A 26,124-nucleotide genomic window follows, 5' to 3' on the forward strand; every position below is an offset into this window, starting at 1 on the left:
TCCTTGTCTGTTTTAAGTAATGGAACATGTCATTCAAGATTGCTTTAGATAAGAGTGAACCCCGATCTTTAAATGTTATCCTTGTTATTTATTTTCTAAAATATGCCCTAATATCCTACACAGCTAAGATAGCTTTTGATTGATCTGTACCTCGGCAAATGCGGAAGACCTCGAGTAAAATTCGAAGTGGTATTGTTTATACTGTCCCGTATAATGAGACACTTAGTTTAACATGATTTGATTATCTAGAAATAAACCGTATATGTCACACAGAGAAAACGTGTATTAAAAGTATGTATGATAAAGGGCGGAGGATAAAACTTAAGAAATATAAACATTTCCAAAATTCAGCAATGACACGAATGCAGTTCAATGCTAGTAATACCCATTTTACAACTTAGATGCAGTAAAACTACATTGTATCAGAAATAAATGTATTTGAAAACCAAGATATATTGAAACAATACATGAAGCATGCTACCGTTTCCAAAGTACACTAGCACCAAGTGATGTACTACCTGTTTTATGAATAACGAATACTAATGATAGACAGGAGAGTGCCATGGAAAATATATGTCCATTAATTGTCCTTATGCTTTGTAAAATGGTAGTATAGAAAATCCTCAATACAAATATGTCCAAATCACGTGAGGGTTCCTGTCAATAAAGGGAATGAGGGGCATTAAAGAGTTACCTTCCCTGAAAAGTAGTGAATTGACGACGGCCACTATAGTAATGTTGAGGTTCTGACATAGCACACTTCAATCACGTGATCAGTGTCCTGTCAATTCTTAACTCGCCGAACACAACAAAAAGAAATACAAAGTTAAAGATCATTCCTTATCAAAAATACTACTATACATTATCTTATCGTCAAAAAAGGTCGAGCAGTATTTGTACAAATTAAAATCATTAGATTGACCTAAAGCTGATGATTGCAAAAACCTCATCCATCAAATTACTAAGTACTTCAAGCGTAAAATTCTTGTCTTTAGATACCAAAGGCAAATCCATCAAAATGTGACGATAACGAAATGATCAATACTATACAAAAAATGCAAAATTGGGAGTCAGACAGACACGAAGCCATGGAAACACAAGATGTGCAATCGGGTGTCTAGGAGGATTAAGCATTTCCTGTAGACCACTTACGCTCATCGTGACCCCTATATCCTGATTAGGAAATGTGGCAATATTTCATCATCATTTACCAGGGTTTCAAGTGATAATATGTATACGCATAAAATTTCCTGTCAAATTAGTACAGATCATTTCCCTTTGTTATTGTATAAGTTTCAAACTTTTATATATACCATTTGCAAAGGTAATATTCATATTATACTGTGACCCTTAAATCACCCCTAATCTTCACGTATAGTGCATTTTACAATGGACTCATTTGCATAGATAATCTCATCATGTGTCAATAGTGCAAAAGTTCCAAGGACATCTGCTATAGTCAGTAGTGCTAACTCTTCGATATAAATTCTGGATATATTTACACGTTTACAAAGTGGGTAGAGCAACTTCTGATTTTCATATCAATGGTATATAAAGGAATGTGGGCAACTCTTGTAACTTGCTGATGACTGTCAAAATGTTATTTAAGTATAGCATGGTTAATTTGAGTATCACTTGTTTTTTATATCTTTGAATATACCATAACTGTTCATTTGGTAACCTGTATATACCTGAACTTTTGCTAATAACATGATGCTTTTCGAAAATGAAGTGTTACGCGATTATAAGCTGACGCCACAAGAAATTGCCATGGGAAAGGGTATGGCAGCTCGGTGGCTATCAATATATGGGTAGTATTGTGTCAGTATTCAACCGTAAGAATTATTGTCATAGTTGTTAATATGTGGTGTAATGTTATGCCAAAATTACTGTACATTTCACTATGAAAGCTTTTAAGGTGGTACAGGAATGGCGTCAAGAAAAGAAAAGGCTCAAAGCAAGACACTACATGACAGGACGTATGAAGCGCAAAGTAGGTCCAAATACGCAGGCGGTAAATAAGAAGAAAATAGACCGAGGACTCACTGAAATGACAAAGGGCCAAGTAAAGAACCACATGTATCTATTGGACTCGGATCTTCAGTTGAGGAATGTGGTTTGTACGTTAATGTCAATATTCATTGTGAGAAACCAAAAATACTAGCTGACACGAGGGCTACCGATACCCCAGTGCCTGCAAGATAGTTCGAGCGATAATTTGAAACCGCAAAACTAAACCTACGTACAGTTCGATAGATCATTACATGGTACTCCATTGCCTGGCAAGGGAAAGGAGGAGTTTAACTTTACTATAGACAAAAATACCTCAATGATGCAGTTTTAACAGACACCAAGGTAAAAGCATTTTTGGGTTTCCACTTTCTAAACGACAAATAACTGTAAAATAGACATGAGCAATGAAGTACTCAGTATTTATGAAAAGGACATAAACATTTTAACAGAGGGACACTTGGTTGTTTTCGCAATACTACACCAGAATTGCCTCTATTCCCCAGGGAGCGAGGTAATCGTCCCATAAAAGTATGTGTGCCATGTGGGTCATGTCTGCCAGAAAACGATTATATAAGCAGGCTACTGAAAAACACGTTGATGGTACAGGGGTTCCAACAGTCTCGTTTAAAGTCAGCATTTCATAAATTACATTATTGTTATAACGATCTAGTTTGCCAATACAACCTATCATTGGGTTAAATCCTGTCTGACGTGTTCTTGGCACACTGAGTTTGACTACGGATAAATCCGTTTACCTGATTAAGATATAGGGCTCACAGCGGATGTGACCGGTCGACAGGGGAGGCTTATTCCTCCTAGGCACAAATAGATAGTTGAGCAACCACGGACCCTGGACAAAGCAAAGGTGGAATCAGGTGCCTAGGAGAAGTAAGCATCTCCTGTCGAATCAAGAACGATAGACTTCTTCCATCTCGAACAAGTGCCATGCTGACCTACAATAACAGACGGACGCGTGGATTCCAAATGACCATGCAGAAACAAACAGTGTCTGGGAACGAACGGTATTAGATGAGGACGGAATGCTTTAGTTTAGGAACGGAACGCTGAACGGTTTGATGTGGAAATAAAACTGTTCTCATCGGAAACGTAGCGGTTTAAATGGTATAGTAGTAGGCTTCAGGTTTGTACCACTAAGCGAATATCATGTAAGTCTTCTCAAGTTTGCAAATTCCTCATAAAATCGCTTATTTTTACCAGATTTAAAACTTTGTTAAACAAGTTCAATATGAAATGTTGTTTGATGAAAGGTGAAGAAAACGAACAGTGATCAATCTCATAACTCATATAAGGAATAGAAAATAGAGATTTGGGCATACACGGACTCCTGGATATACCAGATATACTGATATTTTGGTTTAGATTTCTCAAATATATAATTGGGTTAATGATTGATCCTTGTTTGTTATCTTCTTTCATTTCTTTTGATAATACATGTATGTCTTACGGCGTGACCGTTTTAAGGGCGAAGCAAAAAATATTGGCATTAGTATCTATATTCATAAAGGGCAAAAATATTTCAAAGTTAGCACCTAACCTGTCAGGACGGAGCTCTATTAAAGTATTCTAACATCTCGTTACACGACTTTAGACATTTGATCCGCCTATTCATTGAACGCAGGAACTATAATGCAATTGATGTAAACAGTGCATTGTGACGTCATATTCAACGTCGGTGTTGAGTAAATTTACAAACATAGGATACAGCGTACAATCGCATTAATCGAGGAGTGATCATATATAATTAAGAAAATAAGATTCACATGTTTTTACGAATTTTATGTAACGTCTCAGAACGACATGAACTTTGGTACACGAGATTCAAAATGGAGAAAGATATGTCCACGTGTTTTTATTCGAATTAACGCCATTTGGAACAAAATTATCAACTTCCATAGGTATGGTTTGATTTTCCATTAGTTTTTTATGTTTTCTTTTTAAACATGTATACATGTATAAGCATAACATATAGGTAGAACTAAGCTGTCATGGCCCTTCGGACTGTGAAAGGGCGTTGCCCTCTATTACCTCTAGAATTTGAAATAATACTTTCATGATGATTGAATAAAAACATTTTCAAAGAAAATCTTAACGGGTATAATGAACTATAACTATAAATTTCAAGAAAGTATACAACTAATGGAATTCAACAACCCCAATCAGAAATCGATATTCTTAATTTGAACCCACCCACTTCAAAATCATTTTCAGTATAATTTCCATCTATTCATGTCAATGTCAGCTTTGTATTTTGAAGAATCATGAAGGTTGATTTCACGACCAATCACAAATTGAGTGATGAAAAAGGAAGTTTGAAATAATAAAGATATAAATAAAGAACCACTTTGCTGTTATCATATCTATTAGCATATAACAAAGATATATTAAAATGGAATTTCTTGTTTTTCTTATTTTCTACATCAACTTTTGTAAAGGTAGGTTAGGAAAAATACTTTTTGAATTTTAATATCAAAGTGTCTGTACAAATTTCGTGTAACAGAAAAGTATGTGATATCATTGTAAAGGTATGTTGACGGAAGGCGAGGAAATTCAACTTCATTGTCCAGAGGGTCAGTATGTTGATTTTACGTATGGAAGATATTTTCGCACTGGCTGTGGGGCGGACGTCACCAGAAAACTACAAACCAATTGTTGCAAACAAAGGTCGTGTTTAATTCAAGCAACCAATGGATGGCTCGGAATTGACCCTTGCTATGGTGATGAAAAAACCCTTGCTTGGAACGCGATTTGTCAAGGTGCAGTTTAATGATTTTGTTTGCATTTGGATATTCATTTCAAATGACAAGAGCGTAAAATCAGCATTAAAATTGATTTATGATGGTTTACAAACATTTTGTATGCACAACGATATATACCAAACCCCTAAATTCTTGATCAATCAATGAATTGCAACAAATCACTCACGAGATGCAGATAGTAGCTATAGTACAAGTATATGTATATAGAGGTCTATACGACAGCGGTACTTCATGCACCCACATGCCGAAAAAAAAACTTTAGTCCTCGGGTAAAAAAAATTTCAATTATCTTTATTGTTTCCTAATCTCAGAATGTAAAACTTATACGGTACCAATTTTGATGCACCAGATGCACATATGATACAAAATTTTTATTGAAACCCTGGCATGATCAAAATTTTGCAGAACATTTTTTAGCCATAAGTTTGTTATAGTGCAATTTGGCTACACTTTTGAAAATGTGCAGAGATTCTGATCAACGTGTTGGGACTTTGTTTTTTTTTTTCATCTTTATTTTGAATAGAAATATATGATAATATTTCATCCCACCAGAATATATTTAAGCGGTACCGAGACTTCTGTCAAACTTTGCCTGCTGTTAGTGTAAAGATGGCGTCAAAAACACTCGCTTAATACGTTTGAAGTCAGTATTTTGCAACTTATATCGTCGTTATAGTCATTATAATGGTCTTATTTGAAAATACAACCTGGTGGCTTGCGGGGTATATGACCGAGCAAATCAAAAGGGATGCTTAATCCGCATACGTTCCTACTTAGCTGAACGACTGTCCTTGAATGAATGGTATGAAACAGAAGAATTCAGTTTGCCCAAATATCTATTTTATATTGCTTATAGAAGTTATGAGATTGATCACTGTTCGTTGTCTTTGCCTTTCATACTGTCAAAAGAAAGACACTATTTCATTACCCTTTTCTCTTCCTATGACATGTTTTCAGATAGAAAACTATTGATGCGTGTTGTATTATCCAGGTATTTTTCGGGCATTTAAATGCTTTAGATATGATATATGTCTCATGAAATTATAAATTAATTTGTAATTATCACACAGTTTCACCCCTAACGGACCTCAAAACAATTTTACAAATAAAACGGTATTCGGCATATCCATGACAAAAATTCGGCATCATCCATAGTTTAAACGAATTTGGCATTAATTCCACGTTTGATAATCGTACGTCTACTGCAACTGTCCTTTTAATAGATGAAATTCTTCAAAATCATGCTTCCGTTTTAAACACATTTAATGTCCCAGTCAATGGGACGGATGAATATGAATTACCGTTAATATACTGGATTCCTAAACTTGACAAAAACTTTTACAAAGAAAGATACATTTCAGGATCGAGCGATGCTCTACCTAGCCCCGATCTTTCCTCCTTAAGAAACTATTAACAGCTATGAAAGAGAAACTTCAAACGTACTGTGCCACAATATTTTCCAGAAGTGGTGTAATTCAAATGAGAATTCTAAAAACGATCTAAAGAACTTTTAGTCAAATTGAAATCACAGAACGTTTCTCGAATCAACATCAAATCGTATGAGTTTCAATTTACACGACCATTCATTACTATGAATTAAAGACTAGATTTTTGACATTATAGACAGTTGCTTTCCAAGAAAACATGGAAAACAGAAATATTCATAACTATTAATCACTCGTCCAAAAACTACTTTGTTAAGCACCATTCTCTTTCCACGCACAAATACTCTGAAGTTGAAATAAAAAATATGCTAGAGTTCATTATTGACAATATCTTCGTAGTCTTTAGCGATAAGGTCTTCCAACAGTCTATTGTAATTCCCATGGGCACAAATTGTGCTCCTTTGCTGGTTGACCTGTTTTAATATTTTTATGAAGCAGAGTTTATTCAAAAGCTTTCACAGGAAAAGAGAAAACATCTTGGTGTGGCCTTCAACTCGACATTTAGATGTAATGACGACGTTTCCGCTGTTAACAATAATCTTTTTTTCATATGTCTATAGGTCCCTGTGAAATCGATAAAACGGACACTTCACAGTCCTCCACCTCTGCATTGTACTTACATGTTGTGTTGAAAATGAATAGTAACGGCAAACTAACAACTGAACTTTATGACAAACAGGTTTCAATGGTCTCGATTGAAGTCAGCATTTCGCAAACTTTATGGTCGTTATAACAATCTAGTTTGCCAATACAACCCATCATTGGATCAAATATTGTCTGACGTGTCTCATACCGATTGTTAGACCGTTCCTGGCCCACTGAATTTTACTTCGGATTACTCCGTTTACCTCATAAAAACATGGGGCTCACAGCAGGTGTGACCGGTCGACAAGTGATGATTACTCCCCCTATGCACCTGATCCTACCTCTGGTATTATCAGGGTCCTGTGTTTGTCCAACTCTTTATTTTCTATTCCTTATTGGGTTTATTGATCGCTGTTCCTTATCTTCATCTTTCATAAAAAAGAGTAGAATATATAACTGCTCGTAATGCAGTTACACCTGATGATTACCCACAGGTAAGCAAGACACGTGACTGCTAACTGAGGACATATACTGATCAAAAAAGTAAAACACAGTAGTAACTTTTCGTTCAATATTTTCAAATAATTTTTTCACACTTGATTTGGTCTAGAATAAATCGCCTAAATACTCATCTAACACTATTATTTACTGAATAGTTATTCTATAGACTGCTGGACATGCATGAGACGAACTGGATTAGTGCATGTGTCAAATACAACCGAAGAAACAAATGACACAAGCTCTGTCGGTATGTCGATAGACCACATGTTATCCGCTCAATAACTTAAAAATCATTCACTTCATCCTATGTGGATTGGTTATGATGAGTAGAAGATGACCCCTATTATTTTTTAGGGTAAAATGTCAAGGGTCAATCCACTCTGGACAGGCAGTTATCAATGCTCCTGGGGGCACATTAGATACTAAACATGGGTGACATTGAACTGCTAATGACTAATCATTATTAGTGTTTGTAGTACTTCGATTACTAATCGAGAGTTTACATTATTTTGTGTTATCAATAATGTCATATTGTATATTCCACTTGCTCTTCTCCACTATTCACATAGCATCAAATTTTGCTTTTTGGAATATCCTGTGCTGCATAGTCGTAATTTGTTTTGCTATTGGATTCAATGTTTTCCACAATATAGATGATTTTATCGAGATGATATTATTACAGATAAACTCGGAATGTGTAGAAGTCATCCTTGTGGAAATGGAACATGTACCAATCACTGTGTGTCCTATGCATGCACGTGTTTTCCTGGGTTTAGTGGTAGCAATTGTGAAATCGGTAAGATGGGGAATTATATCTATTGGATGACAATCAATTTGTTCTTTAAAGAATAATGAATCCGAAAGTATACTTAGATTTATTTGTACCACTAAATGCATTAATTCCAATGTGTTTGCATGACAATCATTGCTATATCTAACGAAGAAAATAGTATGTTGTAAGAATTATTTTCAATCGATTCTTTATTATAAATCAATTATGTTAAAAAAAGGTTTAGAATTACCTTTGTAAAATATCTCTAGAGTGTGTTTAAAATTTGAAACTTATTCAAAGTCATCTGTCAACACTAGATAAAATACGCTTTTAATGATTTTATTTTAGTCCATCGTGAATGTAGAGATATCATGTGCAGGAAAGGTATCACTGTAATAAAGCTAACGAACAGTGATCAATCTCATAATCCCTAAAAGCATTCATTTTAGAAAATCGGTAAGCAAACGTTAAAGACACGGACCCCTCTATACACCAGAGGTGGGATTAAGTGCATAGAAGGAGTGGGTATTCCTTGTTGATCGGTCACACCTGTCGTGAGTCCAATATATGATTTTGAGCATTTTCATGTCTCGAAATACATACCTTCACTACTTATCAGATATAGTCAATTGTCTACGAACTATCTTCCCCGCTTCATAAATATGATGTCAAACATTGGTGTCCTAAATACCGCCTTTAATCATTTTCCATGATACTCCCAATTGATTTCACAATGAACATGTTATTATGATGAATATCTGCTTAATCCAAATGTTTCAGATATTGATGATTGTGTGAGATCCCCGTGTCAGAATGGTGCATGTTTGGATTTGATTAATAATTACAGATGCATTTGTGATGAGGGATATACCGGTTATAACTGTGATATAGGTTAGTAGTATTACTGTATTACACGTGTACTTGTGATGAGGGACACGCCGGTTATAACTGTGATATAGGTTAGTAGTATTACTGTATTACACGTGTACTTGTGATTAGGGATATATCGGTTATAACTGTGATATAGGTTAGTAGCATTACTGTATTACACGTGTACTTGTGATGAGGGATATGCCGGTTATAACTGTGATATAGGTTAGTAGTATTACTGTATTACACGTGTACTTGTGATGAGGGATATATCGGTTATAACTGTGATATAGGTTAGTAGCATTACTGTATTACACGTGTACTTGTGATGAGGGATACGCTGGTTATAACTGTGATATATCCTATCCCTTTCTATCTATAGTCATTAACATAAAAACTAGATATGTGTTACTCTATGTCGCTTATCAGGTTAGGGTCAAGTTTGCTGGGATTGAATTGCGTCCTTGTAACATAGCGTTTTAGAACATTTCTTTTCTATACTGTTAAAGTGAACATGACTATTTAAATGATACTAACAATCAATAATTAATAAATAGAAGAGAAATAACTTCATCAGATATGAAATATATTTGCATTTTCAAAGATATTGACGAATGTGCCAGCTCGCCTTGTGTATATGGGACGTGCACTGACGTCATCAACAATTTTACTTGTTCCTGTCAAGCAGGGTACACTGGTCATCTGTGTGATCAAGGTAAAAATTGATATCTTCCATCCCTAATTTTCATCTGTACAGCCAGTCAACATTCATATTTAGTATTTTTTAAATGCATACACCACATTGAAATACATGTAAATACCAGGATATATCAGATTGATACCCTCCAATTTAGTGTCATTTTTCTAGTTTCTACATTATCAAATCCGCTATTCAATTATCAATATTCCATTACGAACTGCTTATGATGTTATGTTTCCCAACTTATTAGATGTCCCAGAGCATATGTTCTACGTATGATTGATTTTTAAACCGGGTACATTATAACAAATAAGTTGATTATACAGGAGTTTCATCAGTCTAGTTTAAAGGCATTCCTTCGCAATTCCTATTGTCATTGTAATGATTTTATTAACAAATAAAAACTGTCATTGGGTGAAAAGAAAAGGCGAGGATAACGTACAGTGATTAATTGCACAAATGCCTTAAAGAATGCAAATATGAGAGCATGGTTGGTTGGTTTTTCTATTTTCCGCCACACTCAACAATTTTTCAGGTACATGTATCTCAATTTGGTTTTGTTTAATTGGTGAAAGAAAGAACCCAGATACAATGTACCTGGGAAGAGACCATCGAACTTCCGAATGTAAACTGGGAAACTTTCTCACTTACCGGCGCGAGCGGGATTCGAACCCGCGCCAACCAGAGGTGAGAGGCCGTGTGATTTTAAGCGCGATGATCTAACCACTCGCCCACGGAGGCTATAGCATGGTAAAAAGAACATCTGCAAACACCAGAGGTGTGAATAGGTGCTTAGAAGTAAAAGTCACCTGTTTAGCGGTCCCATCCTCCGTTAGCCCTATAGCATGATCAGGTAAACGGAGTAATCCGTAGTCAAAATCAGATTATAACAAACGGTCTAATGTTTGCAAATTTCATCATTACAACGACCAAAGAATTTGCGAAATACTGACTCTTAACGAGGCTATTGAAACACCATCGTAATTAACTTATTCATCTGCAGTCTATCTCGATTTTGAATTAATCATATACAGTATGTGCTCTTATGTTTTGAATCACTTGCAAGACGATAACCCGTATGTAATAATTATATCTCCAATATACTAAAGTCTTTTGAATCCAAAAGAATACTTCAATTTATTTGTACCATTACGTTTTCATTTGAATTATTTGCACGACTACCATTGCTCTTTTAAGAGAGGAAATGGTAAGTTGCACGAATTTTTTTCAGTCCATGTTTTTATTTTCAAACAAATATGTTCAAACAAAAGTGTACAATTATTACCTTTTCTAAAACGATCTCTGAAGGAAAGTTTAGTGTAGTATTTGAATCTTATATAGAATTATCTGTCAACATTAAATGTTTTAATAATATTTGTTACCCATCTTCATTGTAAAGATTTTGCAAGCAAAACAATCATTCCTATACCATGAAAAACTAAAGATAACGAATAGTGATCAATCTTATAAACTAAAAACAAAAGATTAGAGCAAACACGGATCCATGTACACACCAGAGGTTGGATGATCTGCCAATGAAATGTGAAGATTAAGACTAGTGATCAAACTAGACTAGGCGTTTCTTATTGACCGATAACACCTACCGTGCGCCCTATATATGACAGTTAGCATTGCCAAGTAATGGCGTTTTTCATAATACCCAACTAGGTTAAGGGCTTCCAAAGTAAAATGCACTATAATTTTTGGGTGAAATTCCACCTCGAATGCACAGGTATAATTACAATTAATATAGCTAAATAGGGAAATGATACGTAACATTTTATTTGTAGAAAACATTAAGCGGCTCTACTTGTAAATAAACGTTCAAGTGCATGCATGTAACCAGCTGAATTTTTATTGATATACTCAAAGGGAAATAAAAAATACTTTACATGAAAAATGTTGGGAGCAAATGCATACTCAAACTAAATATGCTATATTTCAATAACACATTTACAGTCATCAGCGAATTACCGCGTTGTCCACATTCCTATTGATACCATACCGCTAATATACAAGGCAGAAGTTGTTCCCCACACTTTTGAAACGCATAGATATATCTATAATACATCTCGGACAAATTAGTATTGCTGGTTATAACAGATTCATTCGAACTCTGCGACTGTATATGGATAATGAGATTATTCATGCACATACGTATATTTCAAAACGCATCAGTCATTCAGATTAGGGGCGATTTCAAGGTCATGTTGTAGCATGAATATCACCTTCTTACACACTATTTATAAAAAAAAAAATGGAGAGTGATTTGATATGATAAAGGAATGATATATAAATATTTGGCAAACATTGGACAAGAGAAAGTTTTCATGTATACAGCTTATTACTCGATAACTGTAGTAAATAGCGACAAAATATTTTATTATATGATTGAATAATTCCTAATTCTCTCATTGGCTGAGATCCAACAATGTAGAAATCATACTACGTTATGTTTACCTGCACGTGACCTTCCAGGTGAACATAAGGAATTATTTTTTCCACATAGGACCAAAAATAGGTCGGGAACTTTCAATTTGACGCGATCGATTATACTTATTTTTGCCGTCCAATGAAATTCCGCGTTTCTCACTGGGTTCGGCTAAGATTTCAGCAGGTTTGTTTTCCGGTCGTCACATTAACAATTTTGAAGGGTTTCTTAATCATTTAATCATATAATAAAACAATTATTGCTGTTTTTAGGTCAATACGATGATTTAGCCACCTTCGAAGTACAATATTAACCTCGCCCTTCGGGCTCGGTGAATATTGTACTCCTCAGGTGTCTAAATCATCATATTGACCTCAAAAACAGCAATAATTGTATAATGACACTTTCCCCGCGATACAACTATAAGAATATGTACGTTGTCACGTACTTCTTCATTGTGACTTCATATAGTTCGAAGTGCACAGAGGTACATTTATAACAGCACAATGATCGTTCTAGTATAACCTTAACTCAGTAAATTGCTTCACTACTTATCTAATATAGGCCATGGTCTACGGATTCTCGTCCTCACCTCAAAGATATGGTGTCAAAGAAAAATTTGTGTTTTCTAATATTAAGTTAATTTTTATGATACTGCCAATGGATTTTACAATCAATCAATGAATGATTATCATGATAAATATGTTCTTACTCTAAATGTTTCAGATATTGATGATTGCGTGGGATCCCCGTGTCAGAATGGTACATGTTTGGATTTGATTAATAATTACACGTGTACTTGTGATGAGGGATATGCCGGTTATAACTGTGATATAGGTGAGTTGTATCACTGTATTACACGTGTACTTGTGATGAGGGATATGCCGGTTATAACTGTGATATAGGTGAGTTGTATCACTGTATTACACGTGTACTTGTGATGAGGGATATATCGGTTATAACTGTGATATAGGTTAGTAGCATTACTGTATTACACGTGTACTTGTGATGAGGGATATACCGGTTATAACTGTGATATAGGTAGTTATATTTGTTTGAAAAGGTAATTGTAGCAAGCACTGACCAATCTCAGAATTTTATGCAGTAAATGTCCTCATATGTTTCAAAACGGACCCCTTGGACATAACAGAGATGGGATCAGGTGCCTCGGAGAAGTAAGTATACCATTTAGACAGGTCACACCCGCCGTCTAATGTCATTAACAATACTTAACATACGTGTTGCTTCATGTGTCATAGCATATAGCATTGATGAGCCTCTAAAATCAAGAGTACGTTGTGTGTGTTGTGCGATACTGTGTTCTGAAGATCTTAAATAACGGGGTTAAGTATGTGTGACCAATACACAACAATGTCACTTATCAGGTAAGGGTCAATTTTGCTGGGATTCAACTGCGTCCTTGTAACATAGCGTTTTACAACGTTTCTTTTCTATACTCTTAGAGTGATCATGACTGTTAAAATGATACGAACATTCCCATGAATTGATTAACAGCTTGAATGTGCAGAGAAACAACATTATCAGATATGAGAAATATTGGTATTTTCAAAGATATTGACGAATGTGCCAGCTCGCCCTGTGTATATGGAACGTGTACTGACGTCATCAACAATTTTACTTGTTCCTGTCAAGCAGGGTACACTGGTCATCTGTGTGATCAAGGTAAAAATGTATTTCTTCCATCCTTAATTTCCATATTTATATTTAATAGTTTTAAAAATTCATGCATCACATTGAAATACATGTGAATACCAGGATATATCGGATTGATACCCTCTAATTCAGTGTCTATCTATAGCTGCTGCATTATCAAGTTCGCTATTCAGGTATCAATATTCCATTACGAACTACTTAGCATATTTATTTCCCAACTGATTCGATGATCTTCGGATGATTAATTTTTAGGTTGGGTACATTATAACAAATCAGTTGATGATACAGGAGTTTCATCAGTCTTGCTTAAAGACATTACTTCGCAAATTAAATTGTCGTTATAATGATTTTATTTGCGAATACAAACTATCAGTGGGTCAAAAAACGAGTAAGGAAGACATGCAGTAGTTAATTGCAATTCGACATGGGATGCTTGCTTCTCCTGGGCACCTGATCCCGCCTCTGGTGTGTCCAGGGGTCCGTGTTTGCCCAACTATCTATTTTGTATTGCTTATAGGAGTTATGAGATTGATCATTGTTCGTTATCTTCACCTTTCCCAAATGCCTCAAAGAAAACAAAAGAGAGAGAACAGGGTAAAGATGGAACACTAGGGGTGTAAACAGGTGCTTAAAAGTAAGCATCTCCTGTTAACCGGCCAAAGCCTCCTTGAGCCCTATATCTTTATAATATCAGGATGCAAAGAACTTGCAAGTTAGATCGTTATCACTATCAAAGAATTTGCGATATGCTGATTCTTAAGGAGACTGTTAACACACCTGCAGCATTAGCTTATTCGTCGGAAGTCTGTCTCGATTTTGAATTGATCATATACAAAATGTCCTCTCGTGTCTTGAATCATTTGAGAGACGTAAACTCAGATGTAGGTGATGATGGAATATTTTTACATTAATATGGGAAGTTGAAGGTAGTGACACGATACGTCTTTCTTCTTCACTGCAGTTAATGCTTTTCGTGGTTAGTACATATAGGGGTTAACCATAACTATGGAACTAAAATTCGTTCAACCCATTCTTTGACTGACATACCGAATGTGTTTAAAGCTGAAATGTGATTTTTAAGAATTTTGTCTGATAAATGGGAACTTTTCGTTGTGATCCTTCGCTGTCCAGATACTAGAGATCAATGGTATTTACTGTGAAATAGCTACCTCACATCCAGATCGCAAATTACTAAATATTTACGTATCGCACAATAAATACTTGTAAATTTCTCTCCTTTGTCTCAAAATGAATATCATCGATAACTCTTGTGGGGATTTTTTTATTCTAAGTCTCGAGTTTTAGAGCTATTCGATATTCCTGTATTTTGCACATGTATATCAATTCCATAATATCTATTGATTTAATAATGTTTTATATTCAAGAAAGTGTTAATAAATATATTTCGGATAGTTTACAGGCAACCACACATTCAGATGACATCAAGCATGATCTTTGTGCAGTGCGTAATACGACATGCAAGACGTCACATTACAAATACCAAACATAATTTCTCTACCTATCCACAATATAACCATCTGAAAGTGAATTAAACATTTGAAATCTAGATATCGATGAGTGTGCGAGCAATCCGTGTCTCCAAGGTGTCTGTGAAGATCAAACCAATGGATTTACTTGTCGATGCGATGTTTTTCATAAGGGAACGACGTGTAGTAAAGGTTTTTCTTTTCTTTTCCTTTTATATGCTTCTATTGTATTTCAATAAAACAACGTTTCAGTAAATACTTTAAAACATTTATTCAAATTCTGAATTTACGTTTTAATTAGTTTCCCTTCATTCTCGATTTTCAATTAAAACATGTTGCCTTCTTTCTCTCCATTTTTCAGTGGACGAAGTTCCTGTACTAATTGTCCTAATTGTCCTACTGCTCACCATTGTGTCACTCATAAGTGTGGTCGTTTTAGTACGCATTAAAAAGTAGGTTATAAATTTATGTTCTTTGGGGTTAGGAGAGAACATCATTATATATGATATCCGGTGATAAAATAATTACATATGTAATTCTTCATATAGTGCTTCACACTTGAAATAGGAGAAAATGCATACATGAAAAGGTGAAGATAACGAAAATGATCAATTTTGATTCTTAAAAAGAATTCAAAATTAAATGTTCGTTAAATACGGACCCCTGGAAACAACACCATTGGAGATCGGGTGCCTAGGAGGTGTACGAAATTCCTGTCAACTGGCCACACCGGCCGTGATCCCTATATCATGATCAGGTAAACGGAGTAATCCGTAGTCAATCAGTGTGTAACGAAGAGCCTGACAATCGGTAGGAAACACGACAGACAGCATTTGACCCTATGCCATGTTGTGTTGGTAAAATAGATCTCTATAACGATAATAGAATTTGTGAACGAGAATTTTCAAACCCCTGTAACATCATCTTATTTTTCACTAGACTGTCTCCATTAAAGTGTATCTTATAACAAGACAAAAGCATCATATTGATTGTATAACGCCTCCAATATACTATTCACCCATGTATTTTGAGATGTTGGTAGTACCGGGTTATTTATGCAATCTAAACATTACTTAAAGCCTTATCAAATATTTCTGATACAATTTTGGTTCCATTTGACATCATAAATGCTTTGTCTTTTCAGTCGTACCTTTGTAGACGATGATTGTTACTTTCATTTTGAGGATGTCTCTTTGGGTCAAGCAAGAATGAAATATTTCCATGATTGGAAATCCACTGATAAAAAGACCGTCCTATCATCATAGAACACAACAGATGTGGGACACGACACAGAAACGAATTCTATGTGCGACAGAAATCATCGTGGAAATATCCTCTATAAATAGATTATTTATTCTTTATAGATATAATTTGCGAGTTAGACAGAGTATGTATTCTAGTGGTCATTTGTAAAAAGTATAATAAAGGCTTTAATCTTTAGGAGAAGCGTTCATTCGTTAAAAACACTGAAATTTTCATGAAAGTACAATGCATGATACAATATAGTCAGGCCTACTTTTGTCTTCAAAAATGATTTTTTTAAAGTTCATTTATTTATTTATTGCTCTATGTAATGTAACTTGTATATGGAGAACATCTTAATATCTGTTGTATGTAAGAAGTTGCTGTTGATCCTTATCTTTAAATCGTGATTAAAAAACTGTTTATGCGTTGTATCATTTTCTTTTATGAAAAAATTGATCGCACAGAAGAGCATGATTTAAATGATTACTAAATATGTATTTTTCAGATACGGGTTAATAGTAAAGCAAATAAAACGTGATAGCTTTCAAAACATCATAGAGATTTCAAACAAGGAAAATATTTCGAAAGCAAAATCGTTTTTGTTTATTCCAGATTTACGTATCTGGGACAACTCATGATAATTTCTCTGGTAATCTCTTCCTTGTCATTTTTAAGTACTCATACATGCCATTAAAGAACGTCCCGAGCTTTAAATGTCATTCTTGTTATTTTTTACATTAACCTAATATCTTACACAGGTAAGGTAGCTGTTGGTTAATTTGTATCTCCAAAAATGCGGAAGTCCTCGAGCAAATTCCAAAAATTTTGATTATACTATCAGTGCTTCGTACTTTTATTCAGTTTGTGAGTAAAATATCCAAAGCTGACATCGATATATTCTTCAAAAAGAATGTGCAATCTTATAACAACTTAGACGCTGTAAAATTGCAGAATATGTGCATTGTCATATAAATAAATGGAGTTGAAAACTAAGAACTGTTGATAAAATACATTAAGGATGCTAACGCTTCCGAAGTAATCTATCACCGAATGAAGTGATACCTGTCTTATGAATAAAGATTATCTAGGCGGGACAATGGATGAAAAACATATTTGTCCTGTTTGGTCAAATACAAATATGTCTAATTCACATGAGGGCTCTTGTCATTATAGAAAGTGATGGGCACGGAAAACCATAAATGTAAACAAGGGAAAACGTATTAACATTACTTTATAATCCTGTTTAACTTTCACTGAAATTTACACAAATAGGAAATGGATACCCTTCCAATATCTTTACGTCATCTTTTCAGATTCTGGGGTAAGCATTATAATTAATACTACGTGACGCAACTCATATACTTATGCGATACTTTACCACTTATCAATATCTAAGAACTCCAAAGAACTATACAAATCAAATTAAGTCTGAATGTTTTGTTAAATTTTAAGGAGATTTTGGTGGAGAAATTCGAGAGAAAAAATAAGAGAATTAACCCAAAAATAACGCCTCACTACTGTAACATCAGAATTTATTATATTTTCAACAGGAAAATAATGAAATTTATCCATTGAATACAAATTGGCATTTTCACAGTTCTTTAAATAAAATTTCACACTGACAATAAGAAAGTATTATTTTCAGAGTGTTAAAATAATAACCGGGATTACTTACCGCAATATTTATCCGCGATACATAAGATTGCCTTTAATTTACGTTATATACAATTAGATTTTCATATTTTTAGTACCCCAAAATGATTCAATTTTCACCGGGGTACGTGTTTGCCCAACTCTTTAATTTGTATTGCTTATAGGAGTTATCAGATTGATCACTGTTCGTTATTGTCACCTTTTATGAGGAATGTTTCCATACATTACAATTTCATTACTGAAATCGGACAATTGATGCTGAATCTTATCCACATAGATTTGCCCATTCTAACATCCCCTCTTTACTTCAAACTTCAAAATGCCTGTTAGAAAGAAACGGCTATCACTTGTTCTCAGCAATTCGTATTTTTTTTCTGCAATCATCAAATCCGGAGTCAATTTTGATTATTCTTAGGGATGAATATCACCTGCGAGAATTTAAACAAAATTGTTTTATTTTACATTCGCAAAGACAATGCTGCTTCGTTCCTTTCATGGTTAAGATGTTATGCTACATGTATATGACATCATTTCGTATCTGCTTTGTTCAACATAACAAATACTGCGAAGGAGGAGATCAATTCACCCATAACCTTCTTTTATGCATTTCATCTTTTCTATAACACAGTCAGCTATCTATGAGTGGAGATGGGGTGGAAAATGTTCTTTCGAATATTGAATATGCTGTTGGGACTATCAATTGGAAATCTTTCAAAATTTGTGAACCTCAAACAGGGCTCGAAATTAGCGAGAAATACTCGCAAAATGCGAGTACATTTGAAAAATAGCGAGTAAAAATAGTGGACACTCGAAAATTTTAGCGAGTGATGATTTACAAACTATGATCGTATCGTATCCGTTTTTTACGGTTATGCGGTATTCGCTTTTCTTAAACTTGCACTCTGAATCATACAAACGCTTACATGAACGACTGATTTCAACAACCGTTTCTATCCGGATTTTTCTTTTATGATTTTTTAAGAGGTCGGACATCGCATTATCATTATGGTGAAAAATATAGACATGTGCCACGAGTCCTGTTCACCTATAGGGGTGATTAAATTGAATTCCAAGTATGAGGTTTTTGTTATTTATCTAAAAAAATCGGAGTCTATGTTTTACCAAGTCTTCCAGTAGTCATTTTTAATATGATTACGGTGTGACCGTTGGGGCGAGCGCAGCATATCTGAATACATTTTCAAAAAATTTATATTGAAAATAAGGAAAACTGATCTGGTTCACTGTCAATACGTAGGATTACTGTCTTGCTCTTCTCGCCAATGTAGGAACCAGTTTAGCGGGAAATGCAACGAGCGTGTTGCATGTTGTGACGTAGCCTGGTAGTTGTTACGTGACTGTTTACATTTCTTTAGACAATATTTTAAAAATAAAAAGAAAGGGGGAAGAATATGATTGTCATCCTTTCCTTTCAAATAAGAAAGGTTTGTAATACTTCAAAGATTTTTTTTATTATTATTTTACGAATCGAACCATCCGCCATTTTGTACGAGGGACTTCTGGGATTGGCGTCAAAAAAAAATTCTTGTTAGAGGTTGAGATTTAGCTCGGATTATTTCCCGCGCTCTAGTCATTAGAGCTCGCAGTACGAGCCAGCGCACCGCGATGGCTTGCTGCGCTCGCTATTAGAATCATGAGAATGTCCATCTAAATTAATTTATGGCCTCTCACCTCTCTCGGCGCGGGTTCGAATCCCGCTCGCGCCGGTAAGTGAGAAAGTTTCCCAGTTTACTTTCGGAAGGTCGGTGGTCTCTTCCCAGGTACATTGTATCTGGGTTATCTCTTCCACCAATAAAAACTGGGCGCCACCATATAACTGAAAACATTGTTGAGTGTGGCGGAAAACATCAATCAATCGGGTTGTAGTGATGACACGAGTGCACTGCTCACCGCGTAAACGATTATCAAAAAAAGATAATGGGGCTCCTGATCGTGCTGCTTATAAAACCATGAGTCCGGGATTCGCTTTCAAAAATCACTAGTGACAACCCTGATGTGGCATGCAATTGGAAGACTGGATCTAGACCTGTGGTAAACAGGTTGTTGATTAGAGGTGCGATGATCAAGAGACCTATAAATTGCACCATATGACTTTCATAACTTAGTGTCTTGTCCAAACGATGTCTGTTGGCCTACTAGGCTCAGTAATGATGGGGAAAATCATTGATTAAAAAAAAACATGAAAAAGAGCACTACTTCTTTATTTTTATTTTAGCTTGTAGGTTTTCATTTTAGCCTGTGGATTTTTCACCCACAGGCTAAAATTAGCCTGTGGTTGGAAAAGTTAATTTCGACCCCTGCTCAAAACAGAGCCTCACAATATGCGAGTTTCGTTTTTGCTAAACATTTCCTACAGAATATATTTATTTGTATGATAGATATAATACAAGCTCCATCCTTTCGTAACAAGGCTACTAAACAAATTATTTCCGCCCACCCTAGGAAATCAATGAAAATACATGAGGTTCAACAGTTCAAGACGTAAAAAATAGCAATTCTCTCCAAAACATCTTCAATAAAGAGTCTTCGGTAAAACTGCTTGTAAACCACAGTACATGTATCTTTGAATACGACAACAACGTGCTGTCTACTGTGTACCAAACCCGTGTGCACTGGAGCGTCACTAAATAGTGTAGGTCGTGGTGTTGTCTAAGATGCGTCCACGTTGTGTGTATTAACTCAAACTTTGATATACGGAGGCCTTCAGAATCGTTTAAAAACAATACACATATATATCTGGGGTTAATTTTTGTTTGAATGAAAGATTGAATCTGTAATTAGGTTTTTAAAATTCGGCATTCAATCAAGTCCTGACAAAAAGCATACAAAGAGATTTGATAATCGACGGAAGCACGTGAACATATTTATACAGTTTACAATTGTAATAATGTACGTGATCATTTCTTATGAGTTTATGAAACGCGTAAAGATTAGTGAAAGCGGCACGTAGAAAATATTAGTCATACCGGTACTCAAATGGGATTTTTTATTTTTCTCTTTTTATACTTTCATTTATGTAAAGGTGAGTTAAAATATTTTAAAATCTGTTTGGCACACTTTCTCTCTATCATATTTGATGATGATGCAGTATCGGATTTTCACAGGAACACTGACTGAAGGTGAGCAAGTTCGCCTTGAATGTCCAGAAGGACAGTATGTGGATTTCACTTATGCAAGATATTTCAACGGCGGATGCGGAGCAAATATCACGAGTAAACTTCAAATCAATTGTTGCAACCAAACGTCGTGTTTAGTCCAAGCAACCAATGGGTGGCTTGGGATCGACCCCTGTTATGGCTATCAAAAGACCCTTGAGTGGAACATGGTTTGTCAAGGTATAACTTGATATGTTTGTTCTGATAACAGGATGTAGAATTCTTCTTTAAAAAGCTTGAAGTTATTAACATATTCAAATAATCACTGTTACACTTTTGAACATTTGCAACAATGCTAACATATACCTTCAATTTAAAACGTCGGCAAATCAGATCCTCGCAAAAAGCATGTGTATTACATGTTGCAAACTGCATAACTAGTCATTTGAATCACCGAATATCTTTAGCAAGGTAGAGAAAAATAAAATATAACATTTATAAATATAGAAACAATTTCAAATGTATTTTACAACAGTATATGTGAGAGAGGGTGTAAATCAAATGTGGATTCTCAGAAATTCCAAACAACTTTTAAGTAAATATATCATATTTTTTTCCAAAATCGACAACATCAAAACGTACGACTTTTTAAAACTTTACACCATCATTCATTCGGCAATGTAAAAACTAGGTGTTATGATATAAACAACTGCTTCATCAATTAAAAATGAAACTAGGAAATATTCATACATCTAAAGCTTCTCGTGTTCAACATCACTCTGATCCTACGCTAGAAACTCTGAATTTGATATTTAAAAGATGCTAGAGTACCTCATTGACAATATCTATGATCAGGTCTTCCACCAATCCCTGTCTATGTGCAACAATTATGCTTTTTTAAGCTGACCTGTTTTTGTATTTTTATGAGGCAGGTTGTACTCAATAGCTTCCTCAAGGGAAGTGATGTGGCCTTTTGCTCGAAATTTAGATACCTCGACTACATTTTATCTGTTAATAATATTCACTTTCATTCTTATGTCGATTCGATAAATCCCAGTGAACTCGAAATAAAAGATATTACAGAGTCTCCCACATTTGATTCGTATTTGGATATTTTACCAAAAATAGACATAAACAACAACCTAGCAACTCAACTTTGTGTGACAAAGGTGACTAATCCATATTCTCAGTCGTCAACTTCCCACATTTATGTAGCATTATTTCATCATCACACACATAAGGTATTTGCGTCTCTTAACTGATTCGATACCCAAAGAGCATTTTCAACATTTAATAAATCTTTAAATCGAGACATGTTACTGACAAAAGAATTAGTTAAATTTCTTTCAGCATTCCATTCTATGGTCCTCATAACGATCTAATTCACCAATACAACTTGTCGTTATGAATACTGTCTGACATGTTTCATACCAATTGTTAGACCGTTCTTACACTGACGTTGACTACGGATTACTCCGTTCACCGAAGGATTGACGCGGCGCCATAATGGTAAAATGCACCTGCTACCTTTCTATTCCATATCGAGCGCTACTGCGACCTGTCGGAAAATAAATTCTGCTTCAGTATTGTACTTTCCACCAACGTTTATGTAATCATGCATTCTGATGTCTAAATCATCAGGTGCTGCAGAATCATATTCATATTGTTATTGGTTTGGATTATTACCCAAGTATATATGATGTTATCAGAGCGATACTATTACAGATAATCTCGGATTGTGCAGAAACCATCCGTGTGGAAATGGAACATGTACCAATAACTGTGTGTTCTATACATGCACGTGTTTTCCAGGATTCAACGGAAGCAGTTGTGAAATCGGTAAATTAATTCATATATTGTAACACTTAGTACATATGAAAGATTGTCATATTGAAAATATAGAAAAGTGCTAGGATGTTCAAATATTAGTTCACCTGAGCGGAAGTTTTAAGTGTTGAAGTGAGCTTTTCTGTTCAAAGTAATTCCGTCGTCTGTGTCATTTGTTTTCCTCCAGAAATACATGTATATCTCTAATCCACCACTTTTGTCATAATGTAGCCTTAATCGAAGAAGATTTGGATTTGCTGAAGGGTCACCCTTTCCTGTTGAATATTAGTACATGTATGATTTGGAAATAGTGAGATAGGGTACTATTTTGAAGAATGTTCTAGTAAAACACATGATCATAGATGGCAATAATTGCATGAATTATCACTCCGTTTATGGGACTCACGGCAGGTATTACCGGTCGACAGGGGACGCTTACTCCTTCTAGGCATTTGATTCCACCTCTGATGTATCCAGGGATCCGAGATTCTCCAAGCCTTAATTTTGTATTCTTTATACAAGTTATGAGATTCATCACTGCTTTTATCTTCAACTTTTCCTTATATGATTTACTACCAATTCAATTCGGTTCAAACTTAAAACCATGAAGCCCGACCCATAGAGGTGTCAATTTGGGTTTAAAATTTCACACCGTGATAGATTGTAATACCTTGTAAAATGTGCTCTTCAAAGTAAGATACATTCATCGTCGTCTAGTTGTTCAAAACATGACCTTCGGGGTCATGGCGGAGATGAATGGGGTTTAAGATTTTCATATAGGAGTTTTTAAGAATTTATTCTCAAGAACCACGAGTCTTATTTGCATGTATATCATATAGTCAGAACTTACAGTTACCGTTACTCTTGGGGTCACCATTGGAGTTCCAACGTATACAGATTTTCTCTCTCACACCAAAATAGATATGATGTTTAGCCTCAAACATGTCCTGAGCAGTATTTTACATTAAATCCCCGTGATTCCTCGATGTAATTCTACTAATGAATATTTTGCTATATCATAAATGTATGCTTCATCTAAACGTTTCAGATATTGATGATTGCTTGGGATCCCCATGTCAGAATGGTACATGTTTGGATTTTATTAATAATTACACGTGTACTTGTGATGAGGGATATGCCGGCTATAACTGTGATATAGGCGAGTTGTATTCTAGTATTAGACGTTTTCCTATGTTTCATAGCATCTAGAGTCATCAATGTAAAAGTATATTAGATATGTGTTGCTACATGTGACATTATTATGTAAATTTGTATCTTTATTTACGATTGATGAAATTTATCACTGTTCGTTATCTTCATTTTCCATCTCTCAAAAGTCAAACGTGCATTGTATTTGATGTCTCTGTTTCTTTGCCAATTTTTGTTTCTTCATTTTGTGTCATGATGAAATGGAAGTCATATATGTTACTAAAAATGTCAAGGTCACTCACAAGGTAAGGATTAATTTGCCGCAATTTAAGGAGACTGTGGGGGCATAGTGTTTTACAAACACAACTCTATCAGATTTTTTTCGTGTACTGATAAAATAACTGCTACTTTCAATTGATTCGATATCCAAGAGAGAGAAAAACATGATCACAAATGAGAGATATTTCTCTTTCTTCACAGATACTGATGAATGTTTAAGCTCGCCCTGTGTACACGGGACATGTACTGACGCCATTAACAGTTTCTCTTGTTTCTGTGAGGCAGGATACACGGGTTCTCTGTGTGAGAAAGGTAAATATAAACTAACATCTGAAGGGCGACATCGCCATTCAGCGATTTTTGGTAAATTTCCTACAAATTTCTTAATATATGCAATTCCAAGATATCTATATATCTATTTGCATCTATTTCTATTTTCTTTGGCTATTACATTTGTAATATCAGTGTATTTGAATACTAGTAAACAGCATCGATAGGAACATTACCACTGGGGGATGCTGCCCAAATGATTAACAGAAGTATCGGAGATACAAATAAAGTTTTAGCTTAGTGATATTACGAATAATTGGACATCTCTCTCTCTCTCTCTCTCTCTCTCTCTCTCTCTCTCATCAAATAAGCATGATCCTCAAGCCTCAAACATGACCTAAGCAGTACTTTACATTAAATCCCTGTATTTCTACAAAATAATTCTACTAATGAATATGATCTATATCATAAATGAATAGTTAATCCAAACGTTTCAGATATTGGTGATTGCGTGGGATTTCCGTGTCAGAATGGTACATGTTTGGATTTTATTAATAATTACACGTGTACTTGTGATGATGGATATGCCGGCTATAACTGTGATATAGGTGAGTAGCGTTACTGTATAACACGTTTTTCTATGTTTCATTACATCTAGAGTCATCAATGTAAAAGTATATTAGATATGTGTTGCTACATGTGACATTATTATGTAAATTTGTATCTTTATTTACGATTGATGAAATTTATCACTTTTCGTTATCTTCAATTTCCATCTCTCAAAAGTCACACGTGCATTGTATTTGATTTCTCTGTTTCTTTGCCTATTTTTGTTTCTTCCTTTTGTGTCTTGATGAAATAGAAGTCATATATGTTACTAAAAATGTCAAGGTCACTCACAAGGTAAGGATTAATTTGCCGCAATTTAAGGAGACTGTGGGGGCATAGTGTTTTACAAACACAACTCTATCAGATTTTTTTTCGTGTACTGATAAAATAACTGCTACTTTCAATTGATTCGATATCCAAGAGAGAGAAAAACATGATCACAAATGAGAGATATTTCTCTTTCTTCACAGATATTGATGAATGTTTAAGCTCGCCTTGTGTACACGGGACATGTAGTGACGCCATTAACAGTTTCTCTTGTTTCTGTGAGACAGGATACACGGGTTTTCTGTGTGAGAAAGGTAAATAAAAACTAACATCTGAAGGGCGACATCGCCATTCAGCGATTTTGGTAAATTTCCTACAGATTTCTTAATATATGCAATTCCAAGATATCTATATATCTATTTGCATCTATTTCTATTTTCTTTGGCTATTACATTTG

At 34.9% G+C, this 26,124-nt stretch overlaps 3 protein-coding genes across 3 annotated transcripts; all 3 read left to right on the forward strand.

Moving 5' to 3' along the window:
• The first annotated feature begins 1,929 nt into the window (after positions 1–1,929).
• On the forward strand, positions 1,930–16,929 carry LOC125656715 (fibropellin-3-like). Its single transcript, XM_056145566.1, has 8 exons — positions 1,930–1,993; positions 8,004–8,117; positions 9,568–9,678; positions 12,821–12,931; positions 13,667–13,777; positions 15,337–15,447; positions 15,617–15,707; positions 16,400–16,929. Exons 1-8 carry the CDS (start codon positions 1,930–1,932, stop codon positions 16,518–16,520), a joined length of 834 nt encoding a protein of 277 aa, XP_056001541.1. The 3' UTR covers positions 16,521–16,929.
• Positions 16,930–20,972: 4,043 nt separating this feature from the next.
• LOC130046492 (delta-like protein 1) lies at positions 20,973–24,416 on the forward strand. The gene is made up of 4 exons (XM_056143358.1): positions 20,973–21,193; positions 21,276–21,506; positions 22,992–23,105; positions 24,142–24,416. The coding sequence occupies exons 1-4, from the start codon at positions 21,148–21,150 to the stop codon at positions 24,300–24,302; spliced, it is 552 nt and encodes a 183-aa protein (XP_055999333.1). The 5' UTR covers positions 20,973–21,147; the 3' UTR covers positions 24,303–24,416.
• Positions 24,410–26,026, forward strand: LOC130046468 (fibropellin-3-like). The gene is made up of 3 exons (XM_056143359.1): positions 24,410–24,833; positions 25,289–25,399; positions 25,871–26,026. The coding sequence occupies exons 1-3, from the start codon at positions 24,686–24,688 to the stop codon at positions 25,987–25,989; spliced, it is 378 nt and encodes a 125-aa protein (XP_055999334.1). The 5' UTR covers positions 24,410–24,685; the 3' UTR covers positions 25,990–26,026.
• The last annotated feature ends 98 nt before the right edge of the window (positions 26,027–26,124 follow it).

The sequence above is a fragment of the Ostrea edulis genome, chromosome 7, assembly GCF_947568905.1.
Source record: "Ostrea edulis chromosome 7, xbOstEdul1.1, whole genome shotgun sequence".
Taxonomy (NCBI): Eukaryota; Metazoa; Mollusca; class Bivalvia; order Ostreida; family Ostreidae; genus Ostrea; species Ostrea edulis.